Below are 18,211 nucleotides of genomic sequence, written 5' to 3' on the forward strand. Positions count from 1 at the left end.
GGACAGACAGAGGGAGAGAGATGGAGGGACAGACAGAGGGAGAGAAAGATGGAGGGATGGAGGGAGAGAGAGAGGTGGAGGGACAGACAGAGGGAGAGAGAGGTGGAGGGACGGAGGGAGAGAGATATGGAGGGACAGACAGAGGGAGATAGAGATGGAGGGACAGACGGAGGGAGAGAGAGATATGGAGGGACAGACAGAGGGAGATAGAGATGGAGGGACAGACAGAGGGAGATAGAGATGGAGGGACAGACAGAGGGAGAGAGATATGGAGGGACAGACAGAGGGAGAGAGATATGGAGGGACAGACATAGGGAGATAGAGATGGTGGGACAGACGGAGGGACAGACGGAGGGAGAGAGAGATGGAGGGAAGGATAAAGTGGAGTACCTCAAAGCCATATATATCCAGCACAGATATTGACAGAGCGTGATGTCGAGGATACACCTGTCCATTAATCCTCTCAGTCAGCCAGTGGAACAACAGAGAGTACAGGATCTTGGCAACAGCATCTCTGGAGCAGGAGAGAGCAGGAGAGAGCAAGAGAGAGCAGGAGAGAGCGAGAGAGAGCGAGAGAGAGCGAGAGAGCGCGAGAGAGCGAGAGAGAGCGAGAGAGAGCGAGAGAGAGCGAGACAGACAGACAGACAGACAGACAGACAGACAGACAGACAGACAGACAGACAGACAGACAGACAGATTAACAAGTGGCATGTCTACAGGAGTTGTAGTGAAGTTAGAGTGTATTATCTGTGGTTCCTACCTGGCGTCTACAGCACGCTGAAGAGTGCATGCTGGGAGTTGTAGTGAAGTTAGGGTGTATTATCTGTGGTTCCTACCTGGCGTCTACAGCACGCTGAAGAGTGCATGCTGGGGGTTGTAGTGAAGTTAGGGTGTATTATCTGTGATTCCTACCTGGCGTCTACAGCACGCTGAAGAGTGCATGCTGGGAGTTGCAGTGAAGATAGGGTGTATTATCTGTGGTTCCTACCTGGCGTCTACAGCACGCTGAAGAGTGCATGCTGGGAGTTGTAGTGAAGTTAGGGTGTATTATCTGTGGTTCCTACCTGGCGTCTACAGCACGCTGAAGAGTGCATGCTGGGAGTTGTAGTGAAGTTAGGGTGTATTATCTTTGGTTCCTACCTGGCGTCTACAGCACGCTGAAGAGTGCATGCTGGGAGTTGTAGTGAAGTTAGGGTGTATTATCTGTGGTTACTACCTGGCGTCTACATCACGCTGAAGAGTGCATGCTGGGAGTTGTAGTGAAGTTAGGGTGTATTATCTGTGGTTCCTACCTGGCGTCTACAGCACTCTCAACCGTCAGAGGGGTGTAGATCTTCTCCTCATGGTCTCCTGGAGAGACATAACACAGAGAGGTCAGTTAGTTACCAATAGAACACACAGCTCGGATTGGTGGAACACAACTCATCACAACCAATCAAAGGAAAGTTATACTCTTCTTTAAATTTGCACTGTCAAATGTTTTCGTCTTGAGTTTCTCTCTCTCCTTAAAGGGTTTATCATGGAACCAATCTATATGTCTTCCTCTCTCTCTCCTTAAAGGGTTTATCATGGAACCAATCTATATGTCTTCCTCTCTCTCTCCTTAAAGGGTTTATCATGGTACCAATCATTATGTCTTCCTCTCTCTCTCCTTAAAGGGTTTATCATGGTACCAATCTATATGTCTTCCTCTCTCTCTCCTTAAAGGGTTTATCATGGTACCAATCTATATGTCTTCCTCTCTCTCTCCTTAAAGGGTTTATCATGGTACCAATCTATATGTCTTCCTCTCTCTCCTTAAAGGGTTTATAATGGAACCAATCTATATGTCTTCCTCTCTCTCTCCTTAAAGGGTTTATCATGGTACCAATTTATATGTCTTCCTCTCTCTCTCTCCATAAAGGGTTTATCATGGTACAAATCTATATGTCTTCCTCTCTCTCTCTTCTTAAAGGGTTTATCATGGTACCAATCTATATGTCTTCCTCTCTCTCTCTCCTTAAAGGGTTTATCATGGAACCAATCTATATGTCTTCCTCTCTCTCTCCTTAAAGGGTTTATCATGGAACCAATATATATGTCTTCCTCTCTCTCTCCTTAAAGGGTTTATCATGGAACCAATATATATGTCTTCCTCTCTTTCTCCTTAAAGGGTTGATCATGGAACCAATCTATATGTCTTCCTCTCTCTCTCCTTAAAGGGTTTATCATGGAACCAATCTATATGTCTTCCTCGCTCTCTCCTTAAAGGGTTTATCATGGAACCAATCTATATGTCTTCCTCGCTCTCTCCTTAAAGGGTTTATCATGGTACCAATCTATATGTCTTCCTCTCTGAAGGTCAACAGCAATTGACCTTAGTTACCTCCATTAGACACAGTGAGTATATAACAGGTCATTATAACAGGTCATTATAACAGGTCATTGTACCAGACCCTCCATTAGACACAGTGTGTATATAACAGGTCATTATAACAGGTCATTATAACAGGTCATTGTACCAGACCCTCCATTAGACACAGTGTGTATATAACAGGTCATTATAACAGGTCATTGTACCAGACCCTCCATTAGACACAGTGTGTATATAACAGGTCATTATAACAGGTCATTATAACAGACCCTCCATTAAACACAGTGTGTATATAACAGGTCATTATAACAGTTCATTGTACCAGACCCTCCATTAGACACAGTGTGTATATAACAGGTCATTGTACCAGACCCTCCATTAAACACAGTGTGTATATAACAGGTCATTATAACAGGTCATTGTACCAGACCCTCCATTAGACACAGTGTGTATATAACAGGTCATTATAACAGGTCATTATAACAGGTCATTGTACCAGACCCTCCATTAGACACAGTGTGTATATAACAGGTCATTGTACCAGACCCTCCATTAAACACAGTGTGTATATAACAGGTCATTATAACAGGTCATTGTACCAGACCCTCCATTAGACACAGTGAGTATATAACAGGTCATTGTACCAGACCCTCCATTAGACACAGTGTGTATATAACAGGTCATTATAACAGGTCATTGTACCAGACCCTCCATTAAACACAGTGAGTATATAACAGGTCATTATAACAGGTCATTGTACCAGACCCTCCATTAGACACAGTGAGTATATAACAGGTCATTATAACAGGTCATTGTACCAGACCCTCCATTAAACACAGTGAGTATATAACAGGTCATTATAACAGGTCATTATAACAGGTCATTATAACAGGTCATTGTACCAGACCCTCCATTAGACACAGTGAGTATATAACAGGTCATTATAACAGGTCATTGTACCAGACCCTCCATTAAACACAGTGTGTATATAACAGGTCATTATAACAGGTCATTATAACAGGTCATTGTACCAGACCCTCCATTAAACACAGTGAGTATATAACAGGTCATTGTACCAGACCCTCCATTAAACACAGTGTGTATATAACAGGTCATTATAACAGGTCATTGTACCAGACCCTCCATTAAACACAGTGTGTATATAACAGGTCATTGTACCAGACCCTCCATTAAACACAGTGTGTATATAACAGGTCATTATAACAGGTCATTATAACAGGTCATTGTACCAGACCCTCCATTAAACACAGTGAGTATATACCAGGTCATTATAACAGGTCATTGTACCAGACCCTCCATTAGACACAGTGAGTATATAACAGGTCATTATAACAGGTCATTATAACAGGTCATTATAACAGGTCATTGTACCAGACCCTCCATTAGACACAGTGAGTATATAACAGGTCATTGTACCAGACCCTCCATTAAACACAGTGTGTATATAACAGGTCATTATAACAGGTCATTATAACAGGTCATTGTACCAGACCCTCCATTAGACACAGTGTGTATATAACAGGTCATTGTACCAGACCCTCCATTAAACACAGTGTGTATATAACAGGTCATTATAACAGGTCATTGTACCAGACCCTCCATTAAACACAGTGAGTATATAACAGGTCATTATAACAGGTCATTGTACCAGACCCTCCATTAGACACAGTGTGTATATAACAGGTCATTATAACAGGTCATTATAACAGGTCATTGTACCAGACCCTCCATTAAACACAGTGTGTATATAACAGGTCATTATAACAGGTCATTGTACCAGACCCTCCATTAAACACAGTGTGTATATAACAGGTCATTGTACCAGACCCTCCATTAAACACAGTGTGTATATAACAGGTCATTGTACCAGACCCTCCATTAAACACAGTGTGTATATAACAGGTCATTATAACAGGTCATTATAACAGGTCATTGTACCAGACCCTCCATTAAACACAGTGAGTATATACCAGGTCATTATAACAGGTCATTGTACCAGACCCTCCATTAGACACAGTGAGTATATAACAGGTCATTATAACAGGTCATTATAACAGGTCATTATAACAGGTCATTGTACCAGACCCTCCATTAAACACAGTGAGTATATAACAGGTCATTATAACAGGTCATTATAACAGGTCATTGTACCAGACCCTCCATTAGACACAGTGAGTATATAACAGGTCATTATAACAGGTCATTATAACAGGTCATTATACCAGACCCTCCATTAGACACAGTGTGTATATAACAGGTCATTGTACCAGACCCTCCATTAAACACAGTGTGTATATAACAGGTCATTATAACAGGTCATTATAACAGGTCATTGTACCAGACCCTCCATTAGACACAGTGAGTATATAACAGGTCATTGTACCAGACCCTCCATTAAACACAGTGTGTATATAACAGGTCATTATAACAGGTCATTATAACAGGTCATTGTACCAGACCCTCCATTAAACACAGTGAGTATATAACAGGTCATTATAACAGGTCATTGTACCAGACCCTCCATTAGACACAGTGTGTATATAACAGGTCATTATAACAGGTCATTATAACAGGTCATTGTACCAGACCCTCCATTAGACACAGTGAGTATATAACAGGTCATTATAACAGGTCATTGTACCAGACCCTCCATTAAACACAGTGTGTATATAACAGGTCATTATAACAGGTCATTGTACCAGACCCTCCATTAGACACAGTATATAACAGGTCATTATAACAGGTCATTGTACCAGACCCTCCATTAGACACAGTGTGTATATAACAGGTCATTATAACAGGTCATTATAACAGGTCATTATAACAGGTCATTGTACCAGACCCTCCATTAGACACAGTGTGTATATAACAGGTCATTATAACAGGTCATTATAACAGGTCATTGTACCAGACCCTCCATTAAACACAGTGTGTATATAACAGGTCATTATAACAGGTCATTGTACCAGACCCTCCATTAAACACAGTGAGCATATAAAGGTCATTGTACCAGACCCTCCATTAGACACAGTGAGTATATAACAGGTCATTATAACAGGTCATTGTACCAGACCCTCCATTAGACACAGTGTGTATATAACAGGTCATTATAACAGGTCATTATAACAGGTCATTATAACAGGTCATTGTACCAGACCCTCCATTAGACACAGTGAGTATATAACAGGTCATTATAACAGGTCATTGTACCAGACCCTCCATTAGACACAGTGTGTATATAACAGGTCATTATAACAGGTCATTGTACCAGACCCTCCATTAGACACAGTGTGTATATAACAGGTCATTATAACAGGTCATTGTACCAGACCCTCCATTAAACACAGTGTGTATATAACAGGTCATTATAACAGGTCATTGTACCAGACCCTCCATTAGACACAGTGAGTATATAACAGGTCATTATAACAGGTCATTGTACCAGACCCTCCATTAAACACAGTGTGTATATAACAGGTCATTATAACAGGTCATTGTACCAGACCCTCCATTAAACACAGTGTGTATATAACAGGTCATTATAACAGGTCATTATAACAGGTCATTGTACCAGACCCTCCATTAGACACAGTGAGTATATAACAGGTCATTATAACAGGTCATTGTACCAGACCCTCCATTAGACACAGTGTGTATATAACAGGTCATTATAACAGGTCATTATAACAGGTCATTATAACAGGTCATTGTACCAGACCCTCCATTAGACACAGTGTGTATATAACAGGTCATTATAACAGGTCATTATAACAGGTCATTGTACCAGACCCTCCATTAAACACAGTGAGTATATAACAGGTCATTGTACCAGACCCTCCATTAGACACAGTGAGTATATAACAGGTCATTATAACAGGTCATTGTACCAGACCCTCCATTAAACACAGTGAGTATATAACAGGTCATTGTACCAGACCCTCCATTAGACACAGTGTGTATATAACAGGTCATTATAACAGGTCATTATAACAGGTCATTGTACCAGACCCTCCATTAGACACAGTGAGTATATAACAGGTCATTATAACAGGTCATTGTACCAGACCCTCCATTAGACACAGTGAGTATATAACAGGTCATTATAACAGGTCATTGTACCAGACCCTCCATTAGACACAGTGAGTATATAACAGGTCATTATAACAGGTCATTATAACAGGTCATTGTACCAGACCCTCCATTAAACACAGTGAGTATATAACAGGTCATTGTACCAGACCCTCCATTAGACACAGAGGTCATATAACAGGTCATTGTACCAGACCCTCCATTAAACACAGTGTGTATATAACAGGTCATTATAACAGGTCATTATAACAGGTCATTGTACCAGACCCTCCATTAAACACAGTGTGTATATAACAGGTCATTATAACAGGTCATTGTACCAGACCCTCCATTAAACACAGTGTGTATATAACAGGTCATTATAACAGGTCATTATAACAGGTCATTGTACCAGACCCTCCATTAGACACAGTGAGTATATAACAGGTCATTATAACAGGTCATTGTACCAGACCCTCCATTAGACACAGTGTGTATATGTCATTATAACAGGTCATTATAACAGGTCATTATAACAGGTCATTGTACCAGACCCTCCATTAGACACAGTGTATATAACAGGTCATTATAACAGGTCATTATAACAGGTCATTGTACCAGACCCTCCATTAGACACAGTGTGTATATAACAGGTCATTATAACAGGTCATTATAACAGGTCATTGTACCAGACCCTCCATTAGACACAGTGTGTATATAACAGGTCATTATAACAGGTCATTATAACAGGTCATTGTACCAGACCCTCCATTAGACACAGTGTGTATATAACAGGTCATTATAACAGGTCATTATAACAGGTCATTGTACCAGACCCTCCATTAGACACAGTGAGTATATAACAGGTCATTATAACAGGTCATTGTACCAGACCTCCATTAGACACAGTGAGTATATAACAGGTCATTATAACAGGTCATTGTACCAGACCCTCCATTAAACACAGTGTGTATATAACAGGTCATTATAACAGGTCATTATAACAGGTCATTGTACCAGACCCTCCATTAGACACAGAGAGTATATAACAGGTCATTATAACAGGTCATTGTACCAGACCCTCCATTAGACACAGTGTGTATATAACAGGTCATTATAACAGGTCATTGTACCAGACCCTCCATTAAACACAGTGAGTATATAACAGGTCATTATAACAGGTCATTATAACAGGTCATTGTACCAGACCCTCCATTAGACACAGTGAGTATATAACAGGTCATTATAACAGGTCATTGTACCAGACCTCCATTAGACACAGTGTGTATATAACAGGTCATTATAACAGGTCATTATAACAGGTCATTGTACCAGACCCTCCATTAAACACAGTGAGTATATAACAGGTCATTGTACCAGACCCTCCATTAGACACAGTGAGTATATAACAGGTCATTATAACAGGTCATTGTACCAGACCCTCCATTACACACGGTGAGTATATAACAGGTCATTATAACAGGTCATTGTACCAGACCCTATAACAGGTCATTATAACAGGTCATTGTACCAGACCCTCCATTAGACACAGTGTATATAACAGGTCATTATAACAGGTCATTATAACAGGTCATTGTACCAGACCCTCCATTAGACACAGTGAGTATATAACAGGTCATTATAACAGGTCATTGTACCAGACCCTCCATTAGACACAGTGAGTATATAACAGGTCATTATAACAGGTCATTGTACCAGACCCTCCATTACACACGGTGAGTATATAACAGGTCATTATAACAGGTCATTGTACCAGACCCTCCATTAAACACAGTGAGTATATAACAGGTCATTGTACCAGACCCTCCATTAGACACAGTGAGTATATAACAGGTCATTGTACCAGACCCTCCATTAGACACAGTGTGTATATAACAGGTCATTATAACAGGTCATTATAACAGGTCATTGTACCAGACCCTCCATTAGACACAGTGAGTATATAACAGGTCATTATAACAGGTCATTGTACCAGACCCTCCATTAGACACAGTGTGTATATAACAGGTCATTATAACAGGTCATTATAACAGGTCATTGTACCAGACCCTCCATTAGACACAGGAGTTATAACAGGTCATTATAACAGGTCATTGTACCAGACCCTCCATTAGACACAGTGTGTATATAACAGGTCATTATAACAGGTCATTATAACAGGTCATTGTACCAGACCCTCCATTAGACACAGTGAGTATATAACAGGTCATTATAACAGGTCATTGTACCAGACCCTCCATTAGACACAGTGTGTATATAACAGGTCATTATAACAGGTCATTATAACAGGTCATTATAACAGGTCATTGTACCAGACCCTCCATTAGACACAGTGTGTATATAACAGGTCATTATAACAGGTCATTATAACAGGTCATTGTACCAGACCCTCCATTAGACACAGTGTGTATATAACAGTATATAACAGGTCATTATAACAGGTCATTGTACCAGACCCTCCATTAGACACAGTGTGTATATAACAGGTCATTATAACAGGTCATTATAACAGGTCATTGTACCAGACCCTCCATTAGACACAGTGAGTATATAACAGGTCATTATAACAGGTCATTGTACCAGACCCTCCATTAGACACAGTGAGTATATAACAGGTCATTATAACAGGTCATTGTTATAAACACAGGTGTATATAACAGGTCATTATAACAGGTCATTATAACAGGTCATTGTACCAGACCCTCCATTAGACACAGAGAGTATATAACAGGTCATTATAACAGGTCATTGTACCAGACCCTCCATTAGACACAGTGTGTATATAACAGGTCATTATAACAGGTCATTGTACCAGACCCTCCATTAGACACAGTGAGTATATAACAGGTCATTATAACAGGTCATTGTACCAGACCCTCCATTAGACACAGTGAGTATATAACAGGTCATTATAACAGGTCATTATAACAGGTCATTGTACCAGACCCTCCATTAAACACAGTGAGTATATAACAGGTCATTGTACCAGACCCTCCATTAGACACAGTGAGTATATAACAGGTCATTATAACAGGTCATTGTACCAGACCTCCATTAGACACAGTGTGTATATAACAGGTTATTATAACAGGTCATTGTACCAGACCCTCCATTAGACACAGTGAGTATATAACAAGTCATTATAACAGGTCATTATAACAGGTCATTGTACCAGACCCTCCATTAGACACAGTGAGTATATAACAGGTCATTATAACAGGTCATTGTACCAGACCCTCCATTAGACACAGTGAGTATATAACAGGTCATTATAACAGGTCATTGTACCAGACCCTCCATTAGACACAGTGTGTATATAACAGGTCATTATAACAGGTCATTATAACAGGTCATTGTACCAGACCCTCCATTAGACACAGTGAGTATATAACAGGTCATTATAACAGGTCATTGTACCAGACCTCCATTAGACACAGTGAGTATATAACAGGTCGTTATAACAGGTCATTGTACCAGACCCTCCATTAAACACAGTGTGTATATAACAGGTCATTATAACAGGTCATTATAACAGGTCATTGTACCAGACCCTCCATTAGACACAGAGAGTATATAACAGGTCATTATAACAGGTCATTGTACCAGACCCTCCATTAGACACAGTGTGTATATAACAGGTCATTATAACAGGTCATTATAACAGGTCATTATAACAGGTCATTGTACCAGACCCTCCATTAGACACAGAGTATATAACAGGTCATTATAACAGGTCATTATAACAGGTCATTGTACCAGACCCTCCATTAGACACAGTGAGTATATAACAGGTCATTATAACAGGTCATTGTACCAGACCCTCCATTAGACACAGAGAGTATATAACAGGTCATTATAACAGGTCATTATAACAGGTCATTGTACCAGACCCTCCATTAGACACAGTGAGTATATAACAGGTCATTATAACAGGTCATTGTACCAGACCCTCCATTAGACACAGAGAGTATATAACAGTCATTATAACAGGTCATTATAACAGGTCATTGTACCAGACCCTCCATTAGACACAGTGTGTATATAACAGTCATTATAACAGGTCATTATAACAGGTCATTATAACAGGTCATTGTACCAGACCCTCCATTAGACACAGTGAGTATATAACAGGTCATTATAACAGGTCATTGTACCAGACCCTCCATTAGACACAGTGTGTATATAACAGGTCATTATAACAGGTCATTGTACCAGACCTCCATTAGACACAGTGAGTATATAACAGGTCATTATAACAGGTCATTGTACCAGACCCTCCATTAGACACAGTGAGTATATAACAGGTCATTATAACAGGTCATTATAACAGGTCATTGTACCAGACCCTCCATTAAACACAGTGAGTATATAACAGGTCATTGTACCAGACCCTCCATTAGACACAGTGTGTATATAACAGGTCATTATAACAGGTCATTGTACCAGACCCTCCATTAGACACAGTGAGTATATAACAGGTCATTATAACAGGTCATTGTACCAGACCTCCATTAGACACAGTGTGTATATAACAGGTTATTATAACAGGTCATTGTACCAGACCCTCCATTAGACACAGTGAGTATATAACAGGTCATTATAACAGGTCATTGTACCAGACCCTCCATTAGACACAGTGAGTATATAACAGGTCATTATAACAGGTCATTATAACAGGCCATTATAACAGGTCATTGTACCAGACCTCCATTAGACACAGTGAGTATATAACAAGTCATTATAACAGGTCATTATAACAGGTCATTGTACCAGACCCTCCATTAGACACAGTGAGTATATAACAGGTCATTATAACAGGTCATTGTACCAGACCCTCCATTAGACACAGTGAGTATATAACAGGTCATTATAACAGGTCATTATAACAGGTCATTATAACAGGTCATTGTACCAGACCCTCCATTTGACACAGTGTGTATATAACAGGTCATTGTACCAGACCTCCATTAAACACAGTGAGTATATAACAGGTTATTATAACAGGTCATTATTACAGGTCATTATAACAGGTCATTATAACAGGTCATTGTACCAGAACCTCCATTAGACACAGTGAGTATATAACAGGTCATTATAACAGGTCATTATAACAGGTCATTATAACAGGTCATTGTACCAGACCCTCCATTAAACACAGTGTGTATATAACAGGTCATTGTACCAGACCTCCATTAAACACAGTGAGTATATAACAAGTCATTATAACAGGTCATTATAACAGGTCATTGTACCAGACCCTCCATTAGACACAGTGAGTATATAACAGGTCATTATAACAGGTCATTATAACAGGTCATTATAACAGGTCATTATAACAGGTCATTGTAACAGGTCATTGTACCAGACCCTCCATTAGACACAGTGAGTATATAACAGGTCATTATAACAGGTCATTATAACAGGTCATTATAACAGGTCATTGTACCAGACCCTCCATTAGACACAGAGAGTATATAACAGGTCATTGTACCAGACCCTCCATTTGACACAGTGTGTATATAACAGGTTATTATAACAGGTCATTATAACAGGTCATTGTACCAGACCCTCCATTAGACACAGTGTGTATATAACAGGTTATTATAACAGGTCATTATAACAGGTCATTGTACCAGACCCTCCATTAGACACAGTGTGTATATAACAGGTCATTATAACAGGTCATTGTACCAGACACTCCATTAGACACAGTGTGTATATAACAGGTCATTATAACAGGTCATTATAACAGGTCATTGTACCAGACCCTCCATTAGACACAGTGTGTATATAACAGGTCATTGTACCAGACCCTCCATTTGACACAGTGAGTATATAACAGGTCATTATTACAGGTCATTATAACAGGTCATTATAACAGGTCATTGTACCAGAACCTCCATTAGACACAGTGAGTATATAACAGGTCATTATAACAGGTCATTATAACAGGTCATTGTACCAGACCCTCCATTAGACACAGTGTGTATATAACAGGTCATTATAACAGGTCATTATAACAGGTCATTGTACCAGACCCTCCATTAAACACAGTGAGTATATAACAGGTCATTATAACAGGTCATTGTACCAGACCCTCCATTAAACACAGTGAGTATATAACAGGTCATTATAACAGGTCATTGTACCAGACCCTCCATTAAACACAGTGTGTATATAACAGGTCATTATAACAGGTCATTATAACAGGTCATTGTACCAGACCCTCCATTAGACACAGTGTGTATATAACAGGTCATTGTACCAGACCCTCCATTTGACACAGTGAGTATATAACAGGTCATTATTACAGGTCATTATAACAGGTCATTATAACAGGTCATTGTACCAGAACCTCCATTAGACACAGTGAGTATATAACAGGTCATTATAACAGGTCATTATAACAGGTCATTGTACCAGACCCTCCATTAGACACAGTGTGTATATAACAGGTCATTATAACAGGTCATTATAACAGGTCATTGTACCAGACCCTCCATTAAACACAGTGAGTATATAACAGGTCATTATAACAGGTCATTGTACCAGACCCTCCATTAAACACAGTGAGTATATAACAGGTCATTATAACAGGTCATTGTACCAGACCCTCCATTAAACACAGTGTGTATATAACAGGTCATTATAACAGGTCATTATAACAGGTCATTGTACCAGACCCTCCATTAAACACAGTGAGTATATAACAGGTCATTATAACAGGTCATTGTACCAGACCCTCCATTAAACACAGTGTGTATATAACAGGTCATTATAACAGGTCATTATAACAGGTCATTGTACCAGACCCTCCATTAGACACAGTGAGTATATAACAGGTCATTATAACAGGTCATTGTACCAGACCCTCCATTAGACAAAGTGTGTATATAACAGGTCATTGTAGAGATGAGTACTAGATACTAGAGGAGAGATGATAGAGTACTAGATGATAGAGTACTAGACACTGTATTCAGGGAGTAGAGATGATAGAGGAGAGATGATAGAGTAGAGATGATAGACTACTAGATACTATATTCAGGGAGTAGAGATGATAGAGGAGAGATGATAGAGTACGAGATACTGTATTCAGGGAGTAGAGATGATAGAGTACTAGATACTGTATTCAGGGAGTAGAGATGATAGAGTACTAGATACTGTATTCAGGGAGTAGAGATGATAGAGTACTAGATACTGTATTCAGGGAGTAGAGATGATAGAGGAGAGATGATAGACTACTAGATACTGTATTCAGGGAGTAGAGATGATAGAGGAGAGATGATAGAGTACTAGATACTGTATTCAGGGAGTAGAGATGATAGACTACTAGATACTGTATTCAGGGAGTAGAGATGATAGAGGAGAGATGATAGACTACTAGATACTGTATTCAGGGAGTAGAGATGATAGAGGAGAGATGATAGAGTACTAGATACTGTATTCAGGGAGTAGAGATGATAGACTACTAGATACTGTATTCAGGGAGTAGAGATGATAGAGGAGAGATGATAGAGGAGAGATGATAGACTACTACATACTGTATTCAGGGAGTAGAGATGATAGAGGAGAGATGATAGACTACTAGATACTGTATTCAGGGAGTAAGAGATGATAGAGGAGAGAGATAGAGTACTAGATACTGTATTCAGGGAGTAGAGATGATAGAGGAGAGATGATAGAGGAGAGATGATAGACTACTACATACTGTATTCAGGGAGTAGAGATGATAGAGGAGAGATGATAGACTACTAGATACTGTATTCAGGGAGTAGAGATGATAGAGGAGAGATGATAGAGTACTAGATACTGTATTCAGGGAGTAGAGATGATAGAGGAGAGATGATAGAGGAGAGATGATAGACTACTAGATACTGTATTCAGGGAGTAGAGATGATAGAGGAGAGATGATAGACTACTAGATACTGTATTCAGGGAGTAGAGATGATATAGTACTAGATACTGTATTCAGGGAGTAGAGATGATAGAGGAGAGATGATAGACTACTAGATACTGTATTCAGGGAGTAGAGATGATAGAGTACTAGATACTGTATTCAGGGAGTAGAGATGATAGAGTACTAGACACTGTATTCAGGGAGTAGAGATGATAGAGTAGAGATGATAGAGGAGGAGATGATAGAGTAGAGATGATAGAGGAGAGATGATAGAGTACTAGATACTGTATTCAGGGAGTAGAGATGATAGAGGAGAGATGATAGACTACTAGATACTGTATTCAGGGAGTAGAGATGATAGAGTACTAGATACTGTATTCAGGGAGTAGAGATGATAGAGTACTAGACACTGTATTCAGGGAGTAGAGATGATAGAGTAGAGATGATAGAGGAGAGATGATAGAGTAGAGATGATAGAGGAGAGATGATAGAGTACTAGATACTGTATTCAGGGAGTAGAGATGATAGAGGAGAGATGATAGACTACTAGATACTGTATTCAGGGAGTAGAGATGATAGAGTACTAGACACTGTATTCAGGGAGTAGAGATGATAGAGTACTAGACACTGTATTCAGGGAGTAGAGATGATAGACTACTAGATACTGTATTCAGGGAGTAGAGATGATAGAGTACTAGACACTGTATTCAGGGAGTAGAGATGATAGACTACTAGATACTGTATTCAGGGAGTAGAGATGATAGAGTACTAGACACTGTATTCAGGGAGTAGAGATGATAGAGTAGAGATGATAGAGGAGAGATGATAGAGTAGAGATGATAGAGGAGAGATGATAGAGTACTAGATACTGTATTCAGGGAGTAGAGATGATAGAGGAGAGATGATAGACTACTAGATACTGTATTCAGGGAGTAGAGATGATAGAGGAGAGATGATAGACTACTAGATACTGTATTCAGGGAGTAGAGATGATATAGTACTAGATACTGTATTCAGGGAGTAGAGATGATAGAGGAGAGATGATAGACTACTAGATACTGTATTCAGGGAGTAGAGATGATAGAGTACTAGATACTGTATTCAGGAGTAAGAGATGATAGAGTACTAGACACTGTATTCAGGGGAGTAGAGATGAGAGTAGAGATGATAGAGTAGAGATGATAGAGTAGAGATGATGAGTAGAGATGATAGAGGAGAGATGATAGAGTACTAGATACTGTATTCAGGGAGTAGAGATGATAGAGTACTAGACACTGTATTCAGGGAGTAGAGATGATCGAGTAGAGATGATAGAGTAGAGATGATAGAGTAGAGATGATAGAGTAGAGATGATAGAGGAGAGATGATAGAGTACTAGATACTGTATTCAGGGAGTAGAGATGATAGAGTACTAGACACTGTATTCAGGGAGTATAGATGATAGAGTAGAGATGATATAGTACTAGATACTGTATTCAGGGAGTAGAGATGATAGAGGAGAGATGATAGAGGAGAGATGATAGACTACTAGATACTGTATTCAGGGAGTAGAGATGATAGAGGAGAGATGATAGACTACTAGATACTGTATTCAGGGAGTAGAGATGATAGAGGAGAGATGATAGAGTAGAGATGATAGACTACTAGATACTGTATTCAGGGAGTAGAGATGATAGAGGAGAGATGATAGACTACTAGATACTGTATTCAGGGAGTAGAGATGATAGAGGAGAGATGATAGAGTAGAGATGATAGACTACTAGGGATACTGTATTCAGAGTAGAGATGATAGAGGAGAGATGATAGACTACTAGATACTGTATTCAGGGAGTAGAGATGATAGAGGAGAGAGATAGAGGAGAGATGATAGACTACTAGATACTGTATTCAGGAGTAGAGATGATAGAGGAGAGATGATAGACTACTAGATACTGTATTCCAGGGAGTAGAGATGATAGAGGAGAGATGATAGAGGAGAGATGATAGACTACTAGATACTGTATTCAGGGAGTAGAGATGATAGAGGAGAGATGATAGACTACTAGATACTGTATTCAGGGAGTAGAGATGATATAGTACTAGATACTGTATTCAGGGAGTAGAGATGATAGAGGAGAGATGATAGACTACTAGATACTGTATTCAGGGAGTAGAGATGATAGAGTACTAGATACTGTATTCAGGGAGTAGAGATGATAGAGTACTAGACACTGTATTCAGGGAGTAGAGATGATAGAGTAGAGATGATAGAGTACTAGATACTGTATTCAGGGAGTTGAGATGATAGAGTATAGATGATAGAGTAGAGATGATATAGTACTAGATACTGTATTCAGGGAGTAGAGATGATAGTACTAGATACTGTATTCAGGGAGTAGAGATGATAGAGTAGAGATGATAGAGGAGAGGGAGTTGAGATGATATAGTACTAGATACTGTATTCAGGGAGTAGAGATGATAGAGTAGAGATGATAGAGTACTAGATACGGTATTCAGGGAGTAGAGATGATAGAGTACTAGATACTGTATTCAGGGAGTAGAGATGATAGAGTACTAGACACTGTATTCAGGGAGTAGAGATGATAGACTACTAGATACTGTATTCAGGGAGTAGAGATGATAGAGTACTAGACACTGTATTCAGGGAGTAGAGATGATAGAGTAGAGATGATAGAGGAGAGATGATAGAGTAGAGATGATAGAGGAGAGATGATAGAGTACTAGATACTGTATTCAGGGAGTAGAGATGATAGAGGAGAGATGATAGACTACTAGATACTGTATTCAGGGAGTAGAGATGATAGAGTACTAGATACTGTATTCAGGGAGTAGAGATGATAGAGTACTAGACACTGTATTCAGGGAGTAGAGATGATAGAGTAGAGATGATAGAGGAGAGATGATAGAGTAGAGATGATAGAGTAGAGATGATAGAGTACTAGATACTGTATTCAGGAGTAGAGATGATAGAGGAGAGATGATACTTAGATACTGTATTCAGGGAGTAGAGATGATAGAGGAGAGATGATAGACTACTAGATACTGTATTCAGGAGTAGAGATGATATAGTACTAGATACTGTATTCAGGGAGTAGAGATGATAGAGGAGAGATGATAGACTACTAGAGACTGATAGAGTAGAGATGATAGAGTACTAGATACTGTATTCAGGGAGTAGAGATGATAGAGTACTAGACACTGTATTCAGGGAGTAGAGATGATCGAGTAGAGATGATAGAGTAGAGATGATAGAGTACTAGACACTGTATTCAGGGAGTATAGATGATAGAGTAGAGATGATATAGTACTAGATACTGTATTCAGGGAGTAGAGATGATAGAGGAGAGATGATAGAGGAGAGATGATAGACTACTAGATACTGTATTCAGGGAGTAGAGATGATAGAGGAGAGATGATAGAGGAGAGATGATAGACTACTAGATACTGTATTCAGGGAGTAGAGATGATAGAGGAGAGATGATAGAGGAGAGATGATAGACTACTAGATACTGTATTCAGAGTAGAGATGATAGAGGAGAGATGATAGAGATACTGTATTCAGGGAGATGATAGAGGAGAGATGATAGAGGAGAGATGATAGACTACTAGATACTGTATTCAGGGAGTAGAGATGATAGAGGAGAGATGATAGACTACTAGATACTGTATTCAGGGAGTAGAGATGATATAGTACTAGATACTGTATTCAGGGAGTAGAGATGATAGACTACTAGACACTGTATTCAGGGAGTAGAGATGATAGAGTACTAGATACTGTATTCAGGGAGTAGAGATGATAGAGTACTAGACACTGTATTCAGGGAGTAGAGATGATAGAGTAGAGATGATAG

General features: G+C 39.4%; 1 protein-coding gene across 1 annotated transcript in view; it reads right to left on the reverse strand.

Annotated features, from left to right (window-relative positions):
• The window catches only part of LOC135536902 (unconventional myosin-XV-like), a 192,614-nt gene extending 190,983 nt beyond the window's left edge, over positions 1 to 1,631 (reverse strand). Inside the window, 3 exon segments of the mRNA XM_064963124.1 lie at positions 391 to 514; positions 1,293 to 1,350; positions 1,625 to 1,631. Coding sequence (XP_064819196.1) covers positions 391 to 514; positions 1,293 to 1,350; positions 1,625 to 1,631 — 189 coding nt within the window.
• Positions 1,632 to 18,211: the final 16,580 nt, after the last annotated feature.

Source organism: Oncorhynchus masou, unplaced genomic scaffold (assembly GCF_036934945.1).
Source record: "Oncorhynchus masou masou isolate Uvic2021 unplaced genomic scaffold, UVic_Omas_1.1 unplaced_scaffold_682, whole genome shotgun sequence".
In the NCBI taxonomy this organism is placed as follows: domain Eukaryota; kingdom Metazoa; phylum Chordata; class Actinopteri; order Salmoniformes; family Salmonidae; genus Oncorhynchus; species Oncorhynchus masou.